This window comes from Danio rerio, chromosome 11 (genome assembly GCF_049306965.1).
Source record: "Danio rerio strain Tuebingen ecotype United States chromosome 11, GRCz12tu, whole genome shotgun sequence".
Taxonomy (NCBI): Eukaryota; Metazoa; Chordata; class Actinopteri; order Cypriniformes; family Danionidae; genus Danio; species Danio rerio.
Genome location: NC_133186.1, coordinates 13,836,408 through 13,862,285, shown reverse-complemented (window position 1 = coordinate 13,862,285; position 25,878 = coordinate 13,836,408). Strand labels below are relative to the sequence as shown.

The window sequence follows — 25,878 nt, the reverse complement described above, 5'->3', positions numbered from 1 at the left end:
TGCAGAGTTTGACTGGGAGGAGAGATTTACAACTTCACTAAAGTTTCCTTAGATCTTATATACTGTATGCTCATTTAGATTGAAAGTAGTTTTAAAAAGTATGTACGTGTCTTTAAAAAGGTCACCGTAAAAGGTTTCCTGGAAATGGTAAAATTCATTTTCTCTGATGTTCAAATGTTAAAAAAGAAAGAAAGAAAGAAAGAAAGAAAGAAAGAAAGAAAGAAAAATAATAAAAGAAACAAAGAAACAAGGAAAGAAAGAAAGATAAAGAATAAAAAAAGAAACAAAAAAGAAAGGAAGTGAAAGAAAGAAAGAAAGAAAGAAAGAAAGAAGAAAAAGGAAAGAAGCAAGAACAAAAGCATGAAAGAAAGAAAAGAAGAAAGAAAGAAAGAAAGAAAGAAAGAAAGAAAGAAAGAAAGAAAGAAAGAAAGAAAGAAAGAAAGAAAGAAAGAAAGAAAGAAAGAAAGATAATTAATAAAAGAAACAAAGAAACACGGAAAGAAAGAAAGACAAAGAATAAAAAGAAAGAAAGAAAGAAAGAAAGAAAGAAAGAAAGAAAGAAAGAAAGAAAGAAAGAAAGAAAGAAAGAAAAAAGAAAGAAAGAAAAATAATAAGAGAAACAACGAAACAAGGAAAGAAAGAAAGACAAAGAATAAAAAAGAAAAAGAAAGAAAGAAAGAAAGAAAGAAAGAAAGAAAGAAAGAAAGAAAGAAAGAAAGAAAGAAAGAAAGAAAGATAAATAATTAATAAGAGAAACAAAGAAACACGGAAAGAAAGACAAAGAATAAAAAAGAAAGAAAGAAAGAAAGAAAGAAAGAAAGAAAGAAAGAAAGAAAGTAAAATGACTATTTATGCTTTATTAAATCCCTTATAAATGACAATTAAATGCTCAGTTAAATTCTAAACAGGAGAAAAGAACATAAACGATTTATTCATTCATTTCTATTCATTTCAAGTTCAAGATTCACAAATGAAACTGCATCAAATGACAAATAAATCTTTGCAACCTGATTAAAATAAAATGACTGTAGAGTTTAAACATTGCATCTTATTATATTGTTAAATTATTATATTGTTATATTATATTATACATAGCAACCATTACTATATGCATGTATAATAAGATAAATAAATGTTGATTTCAATTGTAAATGATTAATAAACTCTTTTTGAATGATCTTAAAAACCTCCAACTACTCTTAAATACAAATGGTTTATAAATAATGCAATACTTAATTTAGTAATGAAAAATCAACAAAGTATGAAAGTACAATTATTCAAGTCAAGAATACAGCAGTTATAAACTGCTCACTAACATTTATTAATGTAGAGTTAATGCTTAACAGATAATTAATTTAGATGCTAATGTTTAATAAATAATTCATAGTGTGTAGTTATTATAAAGATTTACCAAATATTTTAATAAGCATAAACATTTTACAGAAGGGTTAATATTGCAGTTTATATAAAATTTCCCAGCCGAATTTAGACTATTACAGTATTACTCATAGTGACAGTTTTGCTTTATGTTGTATTATAATAATGTCTGAAATGAATAACTATGACACAGTATCACAAATCTGTGGGAAAGAAAAATGTTTTTTGAGTTAAAAGAAAACCTCACCCGTTTCTAGTTTGATGTGTTACTTTCTCTTTTATTGTTTCTTTCTCTTTGAGTTTGGGACTTATATTATGCAAGTAAAAGTAAATAATTATTCTACATTAATTTAGATCAATTACTTAATAATCGGACACAATGTGTCAGAATTATATGATATTTTGCATATGATAACTTGATAAATGATATTATTAAGGTGTCCGAGTTTCTGCAGCATCGCGTTTTGCAGCCATCTCGTGGTCAAAATGGATATTGACCTTTTTATTTATTTTATTTTATGTTATTTTATTTCAGTAAAGGCAAAACCTAAAACAATTTGTTCATGTAAAATAGATTAATTAGGTGCCTTTGACTTTCAGCAACTTTGCGTTTTTGTGGTCAAATCATTTACTTGTATTTTTATTTTATTTGGTTTTATTAAATTTTATTTCATTTTATTTTATGCTTAGTCGCTTTATTATACTTTAATAATATGACCTTCTTGCTGTGAGGCAATCGTGCTACCCATTGCGCCACCGTGACGTCCTTATTTAATTTTATTTATTTGTTTTATTTTTAAATTTATCCACATTTAAGATCAATAAGGTGTCTATTACTTTCAGCAATGTCGCGTTTTGCAGCCATCTCGTGGTCAAAATAGGTATTGAAGTTTTTATTTTACTTATTTTAATCTAATTTATTTTTTGATATATTTATTTTATTATTTTTGTTTATTATTTATTATAAGCAAACCTAAACATATTCACATATAAATGGTAATAGTAAGATGTGTATGATTTTATGCAACTTTTTGGGGGTTTTGCAGCCATTTCGTGGTCAAGGGATTGATCTTTGAAGAAATTAAATTAAAATTAATTAAATTAAATTATTTGTTTATTATCTTTTTATTTTATACATTTTTAATTATTGTATTTATTTATTTATTTATTTATTTATTTATTTATTTTTTATTATTTATTTATTTTATTATTGTTGTTGTTGTTTGTTTATTTTATTTATTTTTATTATTTTATTTATTTTTATTATTATTTTATTATTTTATTACTATTATTACTAGTTTTTTTTATTGTTTGTTTGTTTTATTATATTTTATGCCATTTTAATTTTATTTTATGTCATTTTCTCTTCTTAAAAGTAAAAATTAACTCACAATTTGTGCTTACAGCCCAGAACTGTCTGAATATATTATATATAATTCACCAAAAATCCTTTAGAGTTAAATGCATATCTGTGCATGATGTTGCAAAAAATAAATGAATTAATAAATTAATCAGAGTTTAAGCTGCAGTTAGCCTAATCAGATACTTCTCTTCCAATATTACAACACCAATATATATTTATTTTTAATCCAAAAGCAAAAGTCACTGTGGCAGCAAGTCGTTCTGAGTTTACTTCTGTTCATCACCGATTTATTATCAGCAAAAAAAGGAAAAAAGAAAAAAAAAAGAAAAAAGAGAGAAGAAGGTAGGTCCTCATCACCATGGTAACTGAGAAACCTCAGCTCTCTATTTTGCAGTGTTCAAGTCCTCAACACAAAGAGAAAGAGAGCAGAAAGCAAAGCCCCAAAATATTTACCATAATCCCTTTTGATGTAAATACCATAGTTATTATAATAACACTTTGAAAGCTCCTACTGTATAAACTCCTTTATACTTTTTATTCATTAAAACACACGAGTGAGTGTTGATTTGGCTCATTTATGTCAGCATTTCTAATCAGGAAATGGCGTTCTTGTGTGAGCAAAATGCATTTTTGCACTTTTGCTTTTGCAGCCAGGAAATGCAATCTGCTGATTGGTCAAGAGCTTCACTGACTGTGTAATCATAAATGACACACCATGGTCTCAAGATAAAATGCCTTGTAGATATTGTAATGACAGACTTCAACAACGTAAATACAGGTGCCAGTGGTCTCTTGAAGGCCTCTGGCTTTGTTTGTTTTTCCACCTGTGACCAAATGGCAGAGTTGGTGCATTTGTTGAAGTATATTATGGCAAGCCAAATTAATATTTATTTGTTTGAGGGGTATCAATGGCATTTGTGATATTAAGTAAATGGTGACAGGTTTGCTTTCCTGCACCTATAAATGGATGACCACGAAAGACTGCACATATATATATATATATATATATATATATATATATATATATATATATATATATATATATATATATATATATATATATATATATATATATATATATATAATTTTTATTATTTTTTATCTTACTGTTAAACTTCCATGTGTGAACCAGTTAATAATAAAATACAATCAATGCATCAAGTTTTACAGACACCTACAAACACTTAAAAAAAAAAAAAGGTTTGTAAAAATGCCTGTTGGTGCTCTAGATTTGCTGGTTGCAAGCAAACACGCATTCACAATGGCATGAACTATTATAGGGATGGTCAAATTTATATTGATCCAACCCCTCACCCACCCCCTGTAATTTGCACCCTAGTTACAATACTGTAAAAATGCTGGGATCCACACATTTCCTTTATGTTGTCCCAACACAATTCAATTAAGTTATCCTTAATATCCAGATTGTTTTTACAAATTTGAGTGGATTTGAAATAAAACAATTACGTTGTCGATTACTTTATAAAAGTTAAGTAACTAAATACATCTGATTACTTTTTGATTACATTTAAGATTCTAACGGATATTTTCAACGAAATCATTTTCAAGCATTTATACCAAGCAGGTGTGACCTTACAGTAGCTCTGTTTACTGTTAGAATCTCAAAATCTTTCATCACTTAAATTAAAGTTATATTAATTTAATTTTAAAGCAGAGCCATCACAAAACCAGACCTTTTCACACACACACAAAAATAATGTTTACTGTTGTTTCAAAATCAAAATTTAAGTTAGTTAGGCAAGGTGATATATTTTTGGCAATTAAAAAATACATCTAAGCATTTTTTGGAATTTTCATTTTTAAATTGAAGCAACTTAAATCCAGATCAAACACATCTTAGTGATCAATAAAACTGCCAATGAAAAATATGAGGCAGGACTGTTAATTTCAATGATTTACTGTAAATAATATGCTGTACCAAACAATAATAAATTATAGTGCGTAACAGCAAAAACAAAAAATCAAATAAAACCAGGTGTTACACATTTAAAACTCTATTGATCCAGGATCAGTAAATGGAGCTTGTGTGGACGCTACTGCGCTACTTCACTAATAAAATAGCTTTGCTACTGTGAAAAGCTTTTTATTTATAAAGCAGAGATGCTACCGCCACGCTACTGAGAAATGTAGTTAAGCTAGCTACACTGTTAATGGGATAAAATCGTTTTAGTGAATTTTGGTGCCCTGAAATTCACGAATCGATAACTTTGTTAGTTATAATATATCATTTGAAATGAAAGGCTCTATTTGTATTTCTCCATATTCATGATAACGACAAAAATCATTTGCTTTTATAAAACAAAGAAAGGCTAGCCTACATACCTGCAGATACTTCCTCATGCTTTTCAACGGCAGTAAATTTGATTGAACAGTGTGTGTGTGTGGGGGGGAGGGGGGAATATATATTTATACTTTTAAATATAAAAGTTAAAGTTCTTATGAGCAATTTTTTAAAGATTTTTTGAAGGGGACACAAATAATACAGTCGAACTGTACTCATAAAGATATGTTATGATATGGTTTTATCATTATTGTTATTATAACATGGAGACTACGTTATTATGGTTATTTTTAACGTTTTTCTCAGGTTCAATGACAGCAAATTTTTCTTTACAACTATTTATTGCATTGTTTGTTGTGTTGTTTACAGTCAACAGACTGACTCCTGAAGCAGAATAAATGAAAGAAAAGAAGTTATCCATACTCATAATATACTGGGTCATTACCCACAACGTATGGTACCTAAAACATAAATATAAGTTTAACTTTTGAAAATTTAACACCCCAGTAACACCTTTTGTACATTAAAAAATGTTTTCTTGCTGCTTGTTCAAATTACTTATTTAAAATGAGCTCAATCAACATAGGCGAAGCAGTGGTGCAGTAGGTAGTGCTGTCGCCTCACAGCAAGAAGGTCGCTGGGTCGCTGGTTCAAACCTCGGCTCAATTGGCGTTTCTGTGTGGAGTTTGCATGTTCTCCCTGCGTTCGTGTGGGTTTCCTCCGGTTTTTTCCGGGTGCTCCGGTTTCCCCCACAGTCCAAAGACATGCGGTACAGGTGAATTCAATAAGCTAAATTATCCGTAGTGTATGAGTGTGTGTGTGTGTGAATGTGTGTGTGGATGTTTCCCAGAGATGGGTTGCGGCTGGAAGGGCATCCGCTGCGTAAAAACTTGCTGGATAAGTTGACGGTTCATTCCGCTGTGGCGACACCAGATTAATAAAGCGACTAAGCCGACAAGAAAATGAATGAATGGAGGAATCAACACAATTCCTGAGGGATTTTTGAGAACTTAAATTTGTAAAAACATTTAAGTTTTTGTAATTTATTTGTGTTGGGACAATATGAAGGTATTGTGTGGAATCCAGCATTTTAAAACTGAATTTAAGTTAACTTATTAGTTTGTATGAATTTAGGTGGTATTTTGCATGCATGCGGTTTACAAAGGAAATGGTGTTTGAGCCTTACAGTTTGTCAATTGGGCGACGCTATGGCGCAGTAGGTAGTGCTGTTGCCTCACAGCAAGTAGGTCGCTGGCTCGAGCCTCGGCTGGGTCAGTTGCTATTTCTGTGTGGAGTTTGCATGTTCTCATCGTGCTCACGTGGGTTTCCTCCGGGTGCTCCGGTTTCCCCCACAGGTCAAAGACATGCGGTACAGGTGAATTGGGTAGGCTAAATTGTCCGTAGTGTATGAGTGTGAGTAAGTGTGGATGTTTCCCAGAGATGGGTTGCAGCTGGAAGGGCATCCGCTGCATAAAACAAAAAATGAATAAGTTAACGGTTCATTCCACAGTGACAACTCCGGATTAATAAAGGGACTAAGCCGAAAAGAAAATGAATGAATGAATGAGTTTGTCAATATGTACAGTATATCAGTATCATTTTAACATGCATGTCTATACAGTTTTCTATGGCACCTTGTGATGATGTCAAGAACAGGTGTATTACATGTTCAGTATAGAGGTATTTTAATTCTAGCGTAAAACAAATCTCTTCAAAGTTTGCAAAAAAGAAAAAGAAAAGTCCTAAATGCAAATTAGATGTATTTCCAATCAAATATTGCATCAAGTATTATAATTAACAGTAAACAAGGCAAGCATAATAGAGATAGGGCTGCAGTTAATAATGATCAGGCAAGTTATAGATGTCCTAGTAGTGCAGCTTGCAATTGCTAAAAATAACGCTGTGCACAGAAGAAGAAACGAAGAATTTTTGATAAATGGCTTGGCAGCAAAAGCACTAAGACTATGTCGAGCCCCATACATTAGAAAAGACAACATCTACGATTTTTGGGAGGTTGTATTGACCAGACTTTTTATGCTCGAACTGTAGCTGGCTGCAAATGTTGTGCAATGTTATTGCGACAGCTTCAGCAGAAACAGCTGATTAGTCACATGGGTGTAATGTTTGCTACATCAAATTTTATTTGGCAAATGCATTATTCGCTCCCATTATTTGCATTAATTTGCATTAAAGTCCAAACCACCTCAAGTGAGCGTTAAAACTTTTTTGTTAACTCTGTGTAAAATCAAAATGTACAATGTTTATCTTGTTATTCTTTAGATGTTGTCTTTTTTAGATAATCCATGCAAGTTAATATATTGAAAACACTTTTTTTGGGGTATCTTTAATCAAATGTCCTTCCACATTTGGAGTGGCGGTGATTCTCTGTTAATGTCAATTTGACAACTTTAGCCACAATGTTCTTAACCACACCCCACTTACCATTAGTTTGCTATAAAGGAATGATGCACAAAAGGAAAGCCCAGCCCCTAACTCAATATTCTATTTCATTAAAAAGTGAACTCAGCAACTTCTGGTTTAAATGGATGAACTGCATAAAAGTGAAGTTAAGTTATTCCTTTTTTTTCTGCTATTGTGATGAAGCCCACATCTTATTGAAAGAGTTGCTGAAATAAATCTAATAAATTGTAGCGTGATGCAAGTTTCATCCTTTGGGAACTGATTGGATCATTGGAAGATGGGCATTGCTAACAAAATGGAGGAAGATTTGAGACAATTTGTGGAGCATTACTGTCCACCACATGAATTCAGATACGATACCTGATGACAGGAACTAGGAGCTAAATTTTACAGACAAAATTGTACCATATTTGTTTGAGGGGTGAAGGAAGGTTTTTGGTGTTTGATTAAAGTTAATGAGGACACTTTAAGCATTACAAATGAAACAAAGTGCACAGACACATTTATAATAAGATAATACTACATAGCCTTTAAAAAATAAGAAGAGTGTATTTTGATTTCATGCCGACTTTAAGTGATTTTTATTCAAAATTTTGTTCCATTTATACAGTTCCTTAAAGTCTGCATTAACAAGGGGTGATGGAAACCCAGTTAATCTGTTAAGAAATAGCCGTTTTTTAAGCAAAGCATATTGTTCATAAAAAGACAGTAGCCTATTAGATAGCTAACTCAAAACCCAGAAGTTTAAAAACATAGTCTCACGACAAGTTAGTTTTGATAAATAAATCTTAAAACAGCTTGCCATACAAGCAGCTCATTGGCGAAAAGCTGCCCTGATGCCATGAAAACTGTAATTACATGCTAAGACATCAAGTCAAAAACAAGTCTCTCATAAACATTTAAATGACATCTCTTTGTACTTTTTTTTCTTTTTTGTTTCCTTTCCACCTGTGTTGTTGCACGTTGTTGTAGCACACCTCCCCGAGCAATCACATGGGAGATGTGACCGCACCATTCAATCTCAATCATCTCTCACTCGCTCTGCCTACCACAGTCACTTTCGCTTAGAAACATGACATCACTTTAACTAAAAGTGTTCACAGAGAATTAGTCTGTTTTAATGGAGTACCTGCGCCGGTGCAGCAGAAAACCTCTCGCTGTCGTTTGGCAGATGTTAAACGACGATGTGTAAACAGTGGACACTTTGTGTTGTCTCGCGTGAGATCTGAAACAAGCTGTTTGTTTTCACCTGACCGTTCTTCTTCACGGGGTTCTTAGAGATGAAGAGGAGAGACAAGCTGAAAATCCCCTCCCTCACTTTGGAGTAAGCTCAAATATATATTCTTTCGTTGTTCAAATGTTCGTGATGAATTATTTACTCGAGATGGGGGAAACCCCTCGGAACTGCTGTGAGAGACGAACCGACAAAGACAGCTGATAAATGTTATTAAATAACGTCGTTTGTTCATATTTCTGCGTATCCCCGCGTTATTCTATGGTTGGTAATGATGTGAAATAAACTAGCAAAAAAAAGTAACGATATAGGTAGCACTAGCATTGACAAGTGTTTGCTGTACGGAAGCAAATGTCAAAATTACTGTATCGCCTACAGTTTGGAACACGAGTTAAATAATGTCTTGCAGTATATTTTGTATATTCAGTATATAAACACTTCATTATTATCGATTAAATAGACAATTTTGTTCTTAGAGAGTGCATTTCCTTTTATTTTAATGCGCACGACTAAATCTGACAGTCAGTGTCCTTGTTAATAACGACTTTTGTTTATTCATTTGAATATATATCAGGGTTTCTTCTGATTTAGCATTATAGAAATTATTTAATGTTTAATTAAAAAAAAGTTAAATGCTAAAATGTAGGATTGTTAAACAAGTTTGAATATATTTAAAAGCACATTGTGTTAAATTTTACATTAAAATATTTTTTTGACGTAAAGTAGCCTATACCTTACCTCTTTCAGCAATATATTTTTATTAAAATTATACATGAACTTTACTGCAAAATGATGTTTAAAATTATAAACTTATAATTTATGAAAACAACAAACCTTATGTATGTATGTATGTATGTATTATTATTATACACATTATAGTTCATTGTTATGGTTTTTGATCGTATCATCCTCTAAAGAGTAATGCTGTTCATTATTTTTTAATGTTTATTGCATTATTTGAGTTCCATGAGTGTTGTGATATATCTTGATATTTTAATGGTAGGCCCATTACTATACATTTACTGTAAATTTCTGAAAATCCACTGTAAATATAACAGCATATACATTCATTTTCGCTGCCTACAATTCCAATATGGTCTTCACCATAATCTCCATGCACCAAATGTTATTTTATTGGAATGACTCCACATCACGTTGCATCACATTACAGCTGAATACATCAGGGGATTGCAGATGCGCTTTCTATTGGGTGAACACTCTAATCACACTTTCAGGATCCTACTATGAGCCAAGCTTTTAAGTGAGAACACGAGTCTGAGTGTTCTGACACTCTCCTTATCGCATCCGTATCGTTCTCGCAATGTTTTCCTGCTTTTTCTGACACTTGCTTCTGCCTGCCTTCAACATGATCACTGCAGCTTTCCAACCCTGTCCTCCCACTCTGAGCTTGGAGTGAATATAGTCGACCCCACAACCCACTACATTTCCAATCCCAGCGTGTAGGAGCTCGCATCCGGAGCATCCTTCTTCAGCAGAAGCATCTGCAAATATGATTGAGGATTACTGCTGTTGTTTAATGGGGATTTTCTCCTTTGGGTTCCAGAAAGCATTGCATTGTATCTATGATATTATGAGTTTGACGAAACAATGCAGATTCTGAATGTGAATGCACAGAGAGCTGTTGAAAGCAGCATAACATCAGATTGTTGAGCACAGGGGGGTAGGATTCACAGTTGGGTCGTCTCCAGTTTTCTCACTTCACCATGACAACATCTTCACACTTCCACTGCGCTTGTTGCTATCCATTGCGGTGAGAATATGCAGACTGCCAGACGGTGGCAGCCCTATTTGTACAGTCATACATATTTAACGTTCCAGTTAGCTTTTAGGTCACCAAAAAATGCTCATTTGTTATGCAAACCAGAGAGTTCATCAAAGTTTGACTCATGCTATAGCCAGAGCACTTCGGGGGATATTTAGTACAAAGGGTAGAACGGCCAGTTCTAAAACAGTGTCATTAAGGTCACAATAATCAATACCTTTCTAAAGCAGCTCAAGCTAACAACATGCCTCGTTTCTGTTGTGGTTTGCTCCATTAATCGGATTTCAGTTTGACTTTACGTGTAAATACCTAGCCAGAGTGTGTTATGGTGCCCGGCTGATGATGTCACTGAATGGCGTGAAGGAAACATGAGAACCTGCAGTTAATGGCCCAAATGCTTTTTTTGTGGAACTGAAAGTTATGGTGGCAGTAAACAGTAAGTGACTTTGAAGGTCACACATTAAAGTCATTTACTGAATGTTTACAGTGGTGAAACAGCTTCCACCAAGCAATTTTGTGTTTAAAAGACATCTAATTGATATCTAAACATACTAAACATGTCATGGCTTAAAACATGGCTAAATTTGGCCTGTCAGTGAAAACCCAATAGACGTCTAACAATAGCCCAAAACTATATTCAGACATATCTGACTGACTTCTCATTAGGACTAGGCAATACGACAAACATATTATATCCTTATGACAATAAACGTATATCATATTAACTTTATATATATATATATATATCAACATGGGGACGCAGTCATGCAGTAGGTAGTGCTGTCGCTTCACAGCAAGAAGGTCGCTGGTTCGAGCCTCAGCTGGGTCAGTTAGTGTTTCTGTGTGGGGTTTGCATGTTCTCCCTGTATTCGCGTGGGTTTCCTCCGGGTCGGGTTCCCCACAGTCCAAAGACATGTGGTACAGGTGAATTAGGCTAAATTGTCCGTAATGTATGACTGTGTATAGATGTGTATTTATAAAAAATGTACTCAATCATCTTTTCTCATTTATTTAGAACTCCTGTGTAAATATTGGATTAAATATGTAGAAATATATTATGTATAAAAAGATGAAATCTAAAACACTTTTACCCAACATAAAATATTGATAAAGAAATGCTAAATGTAAACATTGTACTACAAGCGTGCAACGTTCTCTCCATGTGTTATTCTTGTTTCTGTTTTAGTCTAATATCCCATTCTCAATATTAATAGACTTTGTATTTTTGCAAAACAATATGTAGTATATCATTATAAGGTATTGGATGAAAACCGTTTTTCAAGGTTTACCGCAGTTTGGAAAAGTCAAGGTTTTAAAACTGCCAACCTTTCTGTTATATCGTTCCTACCCAGACATTTTAAAATAGCATATTTTAGATCAGTAATTACAAAACCGTGATACCGTGATATTTTTATCCAAGGTTATCATACCGTCAGAATCTTATACCAGCCCATGCTTGATCATCATATTGCATAGCTCTACTTCACATTTGTAATTAGGACTACATATATTTCTGCGATATACAGTATATTGCGAGTGGAATTTCTAATACTTAGAAATAAATCATTTTACATTGATAGGGAATGCATCGGCATGAAATTTAATAAACAAAATGACAAGCGTAAACTAATACAACAGAACAAAGATGCGAATTAAATAAACAGTACTCTAAGAAGTTTAACTGTTAAGGTTACGCAATTAAATAATCAGATGTAAAATAACACTGTAGACATAGTCAACAGTCAACAACACTCATTGTCTTTGGACAGTTTTGAAAAATATTTTGGCTCACTCCAAGTGTTAATGTAGTATTCATAGTAGAAAAAAATTAAACGCAATAGCCCAAAAGATTTAAATTCTCTTAATATCTTACTCAGTCACAGTCTCAAAAGGTGAATTATAATCCAAACTTGACATTGCAGATACTGTGATGTGACTATCTATGCCAGAGATTCCCAAACTAGGGCCTGCTGGTCAAAGTTCACCCTTGGTAACTTTTAATTTGGCCCTCCATCCCATCTTAGAAGGGAGGTAGTTTTTTTTTTTGTACTTTGTTTTATTGCTGAGCTACAAACAAGCATACTGAAATTAAATGTTTCAATTAAAGGTTGTGAATGAATCCGATTTTAAAAATACACTGTGACTGATGTATAGAATACCATGCAGAAGACATGGCAGAGGCAGGTGCAGCTTTACTAGTGGATTCAGCATTGATCTCCATTGTGTTAAAAAGGAATTATGTTTTTATTCTTATAAGTTTATAAAACTATAAAAAAAAAAAAATTTAAATATAAAAAAATATTAAAAAGTCTTTATTAATTAGTATGCAATAAATTAAGAAATTATTAATTGAAAATTTAAAGTAATTAAACACAAATATATATATATATATATATATATATATATATATATATATATATATTGCTGCTTGTTAAACCTTTTGTAAAATGAGCTTAAACAACACAATTCTGGAAATTTTTTTCTGGGACTACTTAATTATTTAATGTTTAATCCACTTATATGTGTTAATTTAATCGGTTTGTCTTGGAACAATCTGAAAGAATTGTGTGGAACCTTGCAACTTTTCCAGTGCAGTTTGGTATATTCACCTTCGGCCCACTGCCCTCAATCAAATTTGGTTTTTGGCTCTTCATAAGAAAATATTTTTTTCTTTTTTAAATATTTCCCAAACTATGTTTAACAGAGCAAAGACATTTTCACAGTATGTCTGATAAAAAAAAAATTTTCTGGAGAAGGTCTAAGTTGTTTTATTTCAGCTAGAATAAAATCAGTTTTAGAAATGAGTTATTAAAACTATTATGTTTAGAAATTTGTTGGAAAAAATCTTTCATTCATTCATTAATTTTCTTGTCGGCTTAGTCCCTTTATTAATCCGGGGTCACCACAGCAGAATGAACCACCAACTTATCCAGCAAGTTTTTACGCAGCGCATGCCCTTCCAGCCGCAACCTATCTCTGGGAAACATCCACACACACATTCACACACACACACACTCATACACTATGGACAATTTAACCTACCCAATACACCTGTAACGCATGTCTTTGAACTGTGAGGGAAACCGGAGCATCCGGAGGAAACCCACGTGAAGGCAGGAAGAACATGCAAACTCCACACAGAAACACCAACTGAGCCAAGGTTTGAACCAGCGACCCAGCGACCTTTTTGCTGTGAGGCGACAGCACTACCTACTGCGCCACTGCCTCGCCTGGAAAAAATCTTATCTTTGTTAAACAGAAATTAGGAAAAAATAAATAGGGGGGCTAATAATTCTGACTTCAAATGTATATGCTGAAATGATATTGTGCTGCCCTTTTTGTAATCAATCATGCCCTGTTACAAAGTCCTGCTCCCTACATTTTTTAGTTATACTTTTGTAGTTATCTCAACTTACATCAATAAAACCGACAAAAAAATAAGTTAAACTGTGTATAACTTTAAAAATTTGCTGAAACCTGATTATCTTATTAAAATGAGTTAAAGCAACATAAAAGTATTAGCGTGTGTCTATATAATGACTACTAATCTACTTTGGAGGATTGTTAGACATCTGTTTGCTTTTTATTGATTTAGCTTTGTTTTAACCTAGACGTCTATGTTTCGATGTCTATTAGACCTTTTTTAAACACAAAAAAAAATGTTTTGCGGGGCCAGACAGAAAACAGTTGACAAAAATAGAGGAAATTCGTAATTTTCATATGGTTGTATATGAATTGAACTGTTCTAATAGTCAAATGCATATGCTGTCAGATGTCTGATATGAATCATGTTGCTTATTAACTCATCATCATCATACATTACACATTCCATCTCTTCGCCAATGACATTTTCCATCAGAGCAACTGCTGCTAAGTGGAAATCATGCTATTGAAAGATGTCGTAAGTGATTTTAGCCATCTTGCTAACCTTCACCTTACTAAAGACCATCTGTCCATTTATTCACATGCCCTCCATGTTAAAGCCAATCCCCAATCACATGAGAACCTCCAAGGATGCTGGTTGGTTAAAAAAATGGTGTGGGCCACACTCCTATTTTTAGCCTCTTAACATAAATTATACATAACTTGCATATACATAAATGCTGTACTTTTGAAATAAACTATGAAAGGAGAACAGCTCTGCCGTACAAAGGGAAAAGACTAGCGGCACTTGAATGAGAAAAGTGACATTAAACATTTGTTCTCCAGCCAAATTAATTGAAGTTTGGACACTAGAAATCTGGCTGCTAAAGAAAAACAAAAAAATTATCTCATGTGATAAAGGAGGCCTGAATATTCAAAAAAAAAAAAAATAAATAAATAAATAATAATAATAATAATTTCCGACCAAACACAAAAAAGAAATTGCATTTTTGCCTTTGTATTTCAGCTATTTTCAGTATTAATGATAATCATTATAAAAAAAGTTTCTTGAGCACCCAATGAACATGTTATATCACCGGCCACCTTATTAGGTACACCTTATTAGTACCAGGTTGGGCCCCATTTTGCCTTCAGAACTGACTTAATCCTTCATGGCATGGATTCAAGAAGGTACTGCAAATATTCCTCAAAGATTTTGGTCCATATTGACATAATAGCATCATGTAGTTGCTGCAAATTTGTCAGCTGCACATCCATGATGCGAATGTACCTTTGACCCTTGAGATCTGGTGACTGTGGAGGCCAATTGTGTACAGTGATCTCATTGTCATGTTCAAGACATCAGTCTGAGATGATTCACACTTTATGACAGGGCGCGTTATTCTGCTGGAAGTAGCCATCAGAAGATGGGTACCCTGTGGTCACAAAGGAAAATACACGGCAACAATACTCCACCATTACACCACCAGCAGCCTGAACCATTGATACAAGGCTGGATGGATCCATGGTTTCATGTTGTTGATGCCAAATTCTGACCCTAACATCTAAATGTTGCAGCAGAAATCGAGACTCATCAGACCAGGCAATGGTTTTACAATGTTCTATTGTCCAATTTTGGTGAGCCTGTGCTTCAGTTTCCTGTTCTTAGCTGACAGAAGTGGCACCCAGTGTGGTCTTCTGCAGCTGTAGCCCATCTGCCTTAAGGTTGGACGTGTTGTGCGTTCAGAGATGCTCTTCTACATACCTCGGTTGTAACAAGTGGTTGTTTGAGTTATGCCAAGTTCAGACTGCATGATTTTCAAAGTAATCGTGTCACAGATGTTTTCACACTGCATGACTATCTTGGCTAGCGTTTCGTCTCTGCTTTGTTTACACTGCAAGATGGATCGGTGACAAGAACTTTCATATTGCATGACCTTCGCCGACAAGTTTGTCCGAACTCTGTCTCACAGCCAAAAACACGTAGTATGTCTTTTGTTATTAACTACATAATGAGAAAGAAGCCTTTAATGGGGTAGAAAATGTGCATATTTGCTCATCTGAGGTTAAAGGGAATTAGCCATTTCTTCTCAACGTTGATAATAAACTAATTTCTTTCTGTATGAAATGTCAAACAGACACGGTTACTCCTGAGTCCTGTCAAACCTCCACTAGTTTTTCCTCCATTTCGTGGGTCCAAATAAACCGAAAAAGAGCGCTTTTAACTTCTTCCCCAGCCTCCCGCTGGCCTGCAGCAAGTATACACACACACACACACACACACACACAAGTAAATGCTGCTCTCTCACTGGCTGTAGGCGATCGCTGATGTTATTTTCAGTCAAAACTCAATTCACACAGCATGATTTAAATCGCCGACAGCTTCAGATATTTGGCACGCCAAATATCTCGCAGGCATCGGCGACTCATCTGCGATTCTCTCAGATCACGTCTTTGATAGTTCATACTGTGTGATTGTCACTCACGTGCACGAGCAACGATTTGCCTGTGATTTCAGGCATTTGTCTGCGATTTCTCAAAACCTGTCGGCGAGCCAAAATCGGGGCTAAAATCACGCAGTCTGAACTAGGCATTACTGTTGCCTTTGACTCCTCTGACCTCAAGCATCAAGGAATTTGTGTCCACAGAACTGCCACTCACTAGATATTTTCTGTTTTTGGGACCCTTCTCTGTAAACCCTAGAGATGGTTTTGCGTATCTCAGTAGATCAGCAGTTTCTGAATTACTCAGAGCAGCCCGTCTTGCACCAACAACCTTGCCACATTCAAAGTCACTTAAATCATTTTTCTTCCCCATTCTGATGCTCGCTTTGCTCTGCAGCAGATCGTCTTGACCATGTCTACATGCCTAAATACATTAAGTTTCTGCCATGTGATTATCTGATTAGAAAATTGTGTTAACCAGCAGATGGACAGGTTTACCTAATAAAATGGCCAGTGAGTGTATATATAGTCACACACACACACACACACACACACACACACACACACACACACACACACACACACACAGTATACTGTATATACTGTATATATATGTATATACAGTAAGTATGTACATATATATATATGTGTGTGTGTGTTTGTGTGACTATATATACATATATCAATTGTGTATACAATGAAATTTTATATTAAAATTAAAATATAAACACATATAAATAAAAAATTTTTTTTTTAATTACAATAGAATTGAATTACATTTTTATTAAAATAATGATTATTTTTCATGTTAATCATATATCTCAGCATTGTTTTTTTTTGTTTTTTTTACTGTATTTTAATTTAATTAATTGATCAAACCCTCTGTATATTCTTTGGGTGGTAGTACTGTATACAGTTTATGCATAATCCCGAAAGAATCACTTACAGCAGCTTTAACATGCAAAGTCCCTGTTCGTATCTCATTCATCCATTTGTGCACTTTTTTCCCCTCTTTATATTTCACGTGTCAAAGCAGCACTATGCCATTTAATTAATCCCTAAAGCACTTTGAATTGCAAGTGCTGCCTAAAGCATGATGAAAACAATCCAAAAAAAAAAAAACAATCCACATGCACTTAGTCAAAGCGCTAATGCATGTAAACGTGTCTTGCTTTTCAGTTTGTCACCCAGCCAGAGTCCCATCATCCTGAGTCCATGCAGTCCTGGCAGCCCCTGCAGTCCTTTACAATCCCTTCATCCCTGGAGGTAAGACAGTCCATCCACATGCCAAAACATTACATAAACCTGCTGCTCCTGGTCTGCTAGAGAGTCTTCTGTTAGTCAGCATGTTTTTTTTTTTTTTCATTAAATGGAACCAGTACTCATATCTGTATGTTACTCATGTCTTATGTGTATGATTCATATCTGGATAGCATAGCCATTAGGCTGAGTTTTGCCCGCAAACATATGTAGCTGATTTTAATATTGTTTGTCGCATTTTGAAGATTTTTTGGCCCTGCAGTACAATACAGTACATGCAGGGTATTACAGAGTTTTTTTTAAAAGATATATATTCATAGGACAAGCTTGAAGCTTAAACTTCCTTGCATGAGTCTGGGCATCTTTTTTATTATAAAATTCACCATCATCCACTGTTGTATTTTTAATTAGAAAAATAAATACACACATTTTATTAAATTATTCTTGAATGTTTATTCTGTAGTTTTTTAAAATAATTTATTATTTTTAAAAATGTTTTAGCTATATCATTACATATAATTAAAATAAATATAATAATTGTAAGCATAAGTCTTTGAATATTTTATTTTTAAGTATATTTTATTTAATTTATTAACTTGATTTATTTTATGTATGGGTGGCTCTGTGATTAGCACTGTTGCCTTGCAGCAAGAAGGTTGCTGGTTGGAGTCCCGGCTGGGTCAGTTGGCAAGTTTTTATATGGAGTTTGCATGTTCTCACCGGGTTTGCATGAGTTTCCTCTGGCTGCTCCGGTTTCCCTCACAGTCCAATGACATGTGCTATAGGTGAATTTGATTAACTAAATTGTCCATAGTGTATGCGTGTGAATAAGTGAGTATGAATGTTTCCCAGTACTGGGTTGCAGCTGGCAAGACATCCGCTGTGTAAAAAAAATGCTTAATAAATTGGCGGTTCATTCTGCTGTGGCGATCCCTGGTGAATAAAAGGACTAAGCTGAAGAAAAATGAATGAATATACAGTACCAATATTTAGTCATTTTTGAATAGTTAAGAATAGTAGTCATCTGACTTTTCACTCACAAGTCACAACACATGAAAACATTTGCAATTCTTATTAATTGTAATTTAGTTAATAACAATACTTTTTTCAAAATTTGGAAGATTTTAATAATAAAAAAAATTAACAAAATGTGAAAAGTAATCTCATACATGCATACACACACAGCTGACATCAAAATTATTAGCGCTCCTGTCAAATTTTTGTTCTTTTGTAAATATTTTACAAATTATGTTTAACAGAGCAAGGACATTTTCACAGTATTTCCTGTCATTTTGTTTTCCTGGAGAAAGTCTTTTTTTTTGCCTGGAACGAAAATAAAAGAAAAAACTTTTAAGAATTTTAACTTTTACTTTTAAAATTTAAGGTCAATTTTATAGTATATTATTTTACAATATTACAATATTATTACAATATATTATTGGGCTGCATGGTGGCGCAGTGGGTAGCATGTTCGCCTCACAGCAAGACGGTTGCTGGTTCGAGCCTTAGCTAGATCAGTTGGCGTTTCTGTGTGGAGTTTGCATGTCCTTCTTGTGTTTGCGTGGGTTTCCTCCAGGTGCTCCGGTTCCGGTGAAATCACATGCGAGTATGGGATTTCAAGTTTGACTTGAAAACGCACTATTATTTTGATAGTGAAATGTTGTACTTTCATTGGCTGCTAATATGATTTTACTGTTTAGAATTAGCAAAAAATACTTTTCTGAAATTATATTATTAAGGAGAAATTTAGAATGTGTAAATATAAAACCAACTTCACCTCTTTATGGGTATGGGTTTGGGTGACTGATATGGCTACATTTTTTTATTGCATAACCTTCAGTAACAAACATACAACACTATACAAAATATGAACCACACAAAAAACTAATACAACAATGGTAAAAAGCAAAAAATAAATAAATAAATAAATAAATAACAAAAAAACAAAGATAAATAAATAAAAATAAATTAAATTACACAATGAATAGTGTTCAGCATTTCTACATCCAATGAATTTAAGAATTGACTGGGGAATAAAAAAGTGTCATAATAATTCATGCTTTTCAACAATTTCACAGTAGAAATAAAAAAGTCAAACTCGATACAAAAAAACTGTTAATGTGGGAGATGATTTAGCAAATTTCTGTTTGTGTATGTAAAACTTTGCCAATAAAATAAAGAGATTACCAATATATTCAAGACATTTGTTGGATTTGTTTTCATAATAAAAAAATAATATATTTTAATGTAAAATAATAACTAAGTTTTGTCCTTTTTTGATAAACACACGTGAAATGTGACGTCACCAGGGAGACATTTACGTTGGGTTATGCCACTTTTAAGACTGGTTATGCCTTCGGTCTTAATTTATATAGTAAAAAAAGTTTATTTAAAAAAACATTTTTACTATTATTATTTTTACGACGAATAGCAGAAATCCGTAAAACAGACGTCTTTAAAGTAAATCTCACATTCGGCTAAGCTAGACTCGTCTCCCCTCTTTTCAGCGAGATGGTACATTCTAAGCTTATCAACCGGCAATCAATCAACACTAGAGAAACAAGCACAACACACACAGCATCTTTACTCTTAAACATGGGCTCACACCTGCTACCCGCTGGGAGTCGCATTTCGGAAAGTAAATAAATGACTTTCTGCCACCTCGAGACGATATCAAAAGAAGCTGTGAACAGAATGTGAACGTTTGAACTTTTAGCAAGTTGCACGACGAGTCCAGGCAAACAGCAGCGTGGCACACAAAGAGCAGATATGAGCCGTCGCGAGCAAGACGCGGTTTCCCGGACGAGTTTATCCAGTCAAGAGGCGGACTCATGAATCGGAAGAGGTTCGACTCTTCGTTCTGGTTCTGTTCCTCGGTGTCGCTTGGACAGTTGACACTCTAATCGTATGCGATTATGTCTGATCCAAGTTCCTGGAGCGCGTTGCCTGGCAGCAGCAAAGCTCATTTTGTTACAGGCGTGATGCTCAAGCGATCCAAAAGGTAACCTGCAACATTAGACACACATGTTAGGAAGTTTTGTACATGCGCAACTTTTGGTCGACTTATGTAATCGCACCATGGAGTGCTATGTCTGAAAACATGGTGTACTGCTTGCCTAGGTATCATAGTAGCGTGCCTAATCAAATATGACGCACTATAATAGACCAGGGTCTATGAAAACTGCTTTATTTCGTGCTATCGTTGCAGGTAACTCTGTATGCTCTGATATGCATCAGTAGCTGCAGAATTGAAGATGCAATGCCAGAGAGTGCATGACTTTACAGAGGTGTTGGGTGAGCAAGTGTCACATCACATGCACATCTCCAGTCTCTCTTAGCTAATGCAGAATGCAGTCATGCTGAAGGACACCCTATTTGATGCCTGCAGATGTTGCAGAATTACTTGCGGGTTTATTATTAAATCAAATAAGCGATGGTATTATAACACTACTGATCATTAAATCCTTTGGGGTTTTTCTTTTTGTTAAGTTTGCTTTATACAATCAAAGCCGGTGCTGGATTATGAAGAAAGCTTTTTATTAATCCCTCTCCCCCTCTTGTTTGTGTGTTGCAGCTGTCGCAGCAGTAATAGAAAGAGCCTTGGTGTTGGAACACCATCGCCCACCCGCCCTCTTTCGCCTCTGTCCGCCCACACAGGTAATACTCTTCGTCACATGAAACCCGCGCCAGGACAGCTGACATTGAGCTTGCTTGTCACCATTGAGAGGTTGATGTAGCTGGAGTAACACAAGCCTGTCCACTCCGTCACCCTCATGAATCTCACCACACCAGCTCAAGGGTTTACTTTTAGTTAAAGGGATAGTTCGTCCATAACATTGTGCATTTATGTTCTTTGTTGGTTTTTAACTTTTTTCAACTTTAAGCATTTCTTGCTTCATCTTCTGAAGCTGCATGTTAGCTTTGTGTTAGGAAAAGACCAAAGTTTAAAACGTTTTACATAGTCTTCATTCACAATGATTCAACCACTTAGTGATTTAATCTCAAGAAATTGAAGAAAACTAAATGAACTGTGCAATATATAGGAATTAGGGCTGTGCAATATATAGTTTGGGCGATATTACAAAAAAAATGATCACGATATCATGTTTCATATCATTTGCTTTCGATAAATATAAATATTTTAACAATACATTTTAGGATAGTAGGATTTTTTTTATTTAACCACCTTAATTTTATTTACCAACTTTACTATGGCAAATAGATTTACAAAAATATTTAAAGAAAGTATCTCATCTCTTTATAATAAAATAAACATAATTGTTGAAGAGACTCTTAAACGTGATAAAATGTTACAAAGTGTGTGCGGTGGTTTAAGGTAGATCAACATCTATAGGGTGTCAATAATAATGATGCAGTAAACCTCAAACTGTAAACAAAACAAGTTATGATAATCAGATCTGAGCTTTCAAGTAAAGGCACCAGCCAACATTATTCAAATACAAACCGCAACATACATAACAAATTGTGAGGTTGAATGACTACATTACCCCCTATGCTAAAAAAATCTTTCAGATGGGGAGCTAGTGGCTAGGATGCACAAGAAAAGAAACCAAAAAGTCACTCTTACATCCTTTTTAATTTACATTATCCTCACTGCTGCTATACAGTACTAATTTTTGCGTGTTTTGTTATTCATACCTTAAGTGACAAGCGTGAGTGCGTGCTTTGTGTTTGTCTGAGGTAATTAGTCTGTCGTTATTACTGAAATGTATATTTTCCACACAAATGTGAAGCAGATTGGTTTGTTCAAGTGCTCTGGGCATTCAGAAAAGTTCTGATTTTTTTTCAGTTAGGTGTACCTTGAAAATGCGCCTGCGTTGTCTACACACTCTGAGCAGCCACAATTTAATAAATCTATAGCGCTTCATACCAAAAATACATACCAATCTTTTTATATTATCATTATTGACAATAGTGTTCGGTCAATAAATACAGATATCAGTTTTATTGCCCAGCCCTAGTTTTAGCATTGGTATTGTAATGCGAGCATCTGCAATATCTGCATCGCAGGATCTGCTGTGCTGAAATCATTGTTAGGTTAGTACTGTATTAAATTTGTGGTCATGGCAAAATTTAACTATTCTAGTTTAAGTTTATTCCCTGCCTGTGATTTAAAGTTGAAAATTCTGTGAAATTCAGACACAAGAAATTGTACTATTTGGAACTTCAAAAAAGATTTATTTTATGTGGTTATTCATACAATGAGGATGGTACAGTGTTATTTTACATTTGATTATTACATTTTTTGTACCTGAATAGTTAGAATCCAACCATGAAGCTTGCATGTCTCACTTTTATTTCTGCTATATTGTAATTTTCTATGATTTTAGCTATGTTTATTATATTTCATGCATTATTCACACCATGAGAATAATCCTAGATAGTTCTAAATGAATGAATTCTTTCCAAATAGAGCTATTTAAGCTATCTGGCAAAATTATATTGCAATAAATTTTGCAGAAAAAGAAATCTATATCGCAATGTCATATTATTTTTCAATATCATGCTGCCTTAAAAGCGATTGTTGAAATATCGCATATACATATCGCAATCGTTTGCAATAAATGAGTGATGTGTGCCTGCTTTTAGCTCACCCTATGAATGACTTTTTAGCACTACAGGCTGTGTAGTTACATGTTAACGTGCCTTTCTAATATATATATATATATATATATATATATATATATATATATATATATATATGCAATAATTTCAATATGAATGAAAGTGGACTGCCTCAAGTGTTTTTGTTTACCTGATTGGTCTTGATGTTTTCAAGTTGATGCAACTTTTTTGTTTTTTTGCATCGTTAAATTGTCTGATTTGTTTTATGCAACAGTAAAACATGACTGTTCTCTTTAAAATGTTGCAATGCCTTTTTTTGCCTGAAATAAATATCTGTCAGTTTCATCATTTTCAAAAATATGACACTGAATATTGTTTTAGCAATCATGCTATCAGATATTGCATTTTTCTTAAATATTGCACATCTAACAAATGAACTGAGAGATTTGCTTGCAGATCTGCTAAACAATTCACACAAATCAGAGTTAATTACAAATCTACCTTTAATTTAAGTACAATTACCCCATAGTTTTATTTATTGATTTATTTTTTATTTATTCACATTTCTATTTTCTTTGTCTGCAATCATTTACAATCCACGAATCGGAGTGAACTACATATTTAACTTCATTAAATTCATTAAGTATAGTTAATCAGCATCTTTCTTTCTTTCTTCTAACTTCTAAAACACGTATTTGTGGAGCCAATTTTGGCATGTCATGTTTGTTATAGAAGTTTTGCACCACAGGGTTAAATAATTTTTTGAGAAGTCATCCTAAGATTGAGTTACTCATAATTGTCTCTGCATTTTAAGCTGACAGTAAATGTCTTAAAACATAAAAAAAACAACGATGCTACGTCACCTTTAAACATTATAGACAGTGATTCAGACACATATTATTGTTCCAAAAGGAGATAAGTATCCTAAACTGTGTGATTTGTGAAAAGTCTCAGGTCATCTGACGTCTTCTAAACCCTGTGGCTTATGTAACAATATGTGCTCTGTTGAAATTTCCTCTTGTTCCCCTTCCAGCTGCCAGCAGCCCTCTGGACAGCCCACGAAATGTGTCCACTGCTATTTGCTCTCTCAACTTCCCTTTCGCCCGCAGGTAGACAAATGCTCTTATTTTTCTTTGCTCATTAAATAGATGTCAGATCAGCATTCTTGATATTCATCAGCATTTACCACAATGTCAACTCTTAAGTAGGCTCATATTAGATAAAGTGGACTCATATATTCTCTTGTAGATCTTTCTATATAGAACTCACTAAGTGTGTCGCCTATTTTCTCTCTCCTCATCCCTCTTTATTTCCTCTCAGCCACCTGGCTCGAGCTGACAGGTAGCCAATCTCTTTTTCACGCTATGACCTGACCAAACCTCACCCACCTTACGTATTTTTTGTGATTAAGTGTATTATGTATGATACCTGATTTTTTTTTGGTCACCGTGTCTTTCCATATGTTATTTTCAATTAAGGATGTATTTGTAAATTTGTTAAATGTTAAATTTCTATCAAATATTTAAAGGACATATTGAAATGTTTTATATAAATATAGAAATGACTTTAATTGCTATCCCATGTGTCAATTTTTTACTTTTGTCATCCTGTTAATATAAACTTTTTTTTTTTTTTTTTTTTAAGTGAATGTGTATGTCTGAAAAACTTTAAAGGCTACCCAACAGACTATATAATATATATAAAAATGCTATTTCCCATTAGCAAAGTTTTGTGGACTGCAAGACAGGGGCGTAGCATGAAGGGGTGTGCCTTGTAGTAGAGGTGTAACTTGCAGTTATCGAGATCCCATTTAAACGTGCGGGATGTCACAACGAGATGTTGTTAGAAAGATGGCAGAAGTACTTTTTCAGCAAATGTTTTCATACGTTTTGTCCAAATTCATCCGTAACCTGTTTATTTAATATATTATTACATTCATTAATTTAGCAACTTGCTGACTTTATCTATATTGTCATGACAGTTCGCTTAATTGGCGTCACCCTCTGTGGTTGCAAATAATAGTGAATGCGTCAAGTATTAAAGCCTTGTTAACTTGTGGTTGTACGTGCTTAAAGTAGGCGTAGACGTTAATAATTATGATGGTTGGGTTAAGGGTTGTGTTAGGTGTAGACGTTAATGTAGACATTTATAATTATGATGGTTGGGGTAGGTGTAGAAGTTAATAACTATGATGTTTTGAATTAGGGTTGGGGTAGGTGTAGACGTTAATAATTATGAAGGTTGGGATAAGGGTTGGGGTAGGTGTAGACGTTAATAACTATAATGGTTTAGTGTTGGGTAGGTGCAGACGTTAATGGGTCAATATCACTATAAAGTGCCCTTTGTTGTCCCCATTACAATCATGGAGTTATTTCGGCCATTTTGTGTAATAATACTATTCTGGTTGGATACAAGTAATGCATAAGTACTTTAATACACTTTTGTACAATAGTATCTGCATTTAAATTGGTTTTCTTTATTTTATTCCACTTTCTTCTAATGCATCACTGCCCTTCTCTTGTGTCCCTTATGCTGGACAGCAGACATCAACCAAGCCTAATAATAATAAAAAAACACATAATCAAACAAATTTCACTTTTCCTTTATTGTTGCCATAAGTTTATAGCAAATAAAAAAGTTTTTTTGCCATTTTATTTGTATTTTTACAAAAATATCTTCAATTTCATATACGTCCCTGAATTTAATGTCCACCCTGTCATTATGGGTCACTTGGCCCTTTAATTA

General features: G+C 33.9%; 2 protein-coding genes across 21 annotated transcripts in view; one reads left to right on the top strand and one right to left on the bottom strand.

Moving 5' to 3' along the window:
• The window catches only part of il12rb1 (interleukin 12 receptor subunit beta 1), a 61,813-nt gene extending 52,564 nt beyond the window's left edge, over positions 1 to 9,249 (bottom strand). For 2 of the 6 annotated variants that reach the window (XM_073916558.1, XM_073916559.1), the window contains exon 1: positions 8,593 to 8,980. The gene's annotated coding sequence lies outside the window, so the exon portion shown is untranslated. Of the gene's footprint in view, positions 1 to 8,592 lie in introns of all 6 variants that reach the window. The other 4 variants (XM_073916561.1, XM_073916562.1, XM_073916560.1 and 1 more) reach the window with 3 other exon arrangements.
• The window catches only part of mast3b (microtubule associated serine/threonine kinase 3b), a 74,391-nt gene continuing 56,993 nt past the window's right edge, over positions 8,481 to 25,878 (top strand). For 3 of the 15 annotated variants that reach the window (XR_012387074.1, XM_073916548.1, XM_009305918.5), the window contains exons 1-4: positions 20,087 to 20,548; positions 21,122 to 21,204; positions 24,167 to 24,242; positions 24,454 to 24,474. Coding sequence is in view for 10 of the 15 variants with exons in the window: in XM_073916548.1 (XP_073772649.1) it covers positions 20,463 to 20,548; positions 21,122 to 21,204; positions 24,167 to 24,242; positions 24,454 to 24,474 (266 nt within the window). In the remaining 5 variants the exon portion in view is untranslated. Of the gene's footprint in view, positions 8,788 to 17,466; positions 17,554 to 20,086; positions 20,842 to 21,121; positions 21,205 to 24,166; positions 24,243 to 24,453; positions 24,475 to 25,878 lie in introns of those variants that run through there. The other 12 variants (XM_009305917.5, XM_009305916.5, XM_073916550.1 and 9 more) reach the window with 6 other exon arrangements.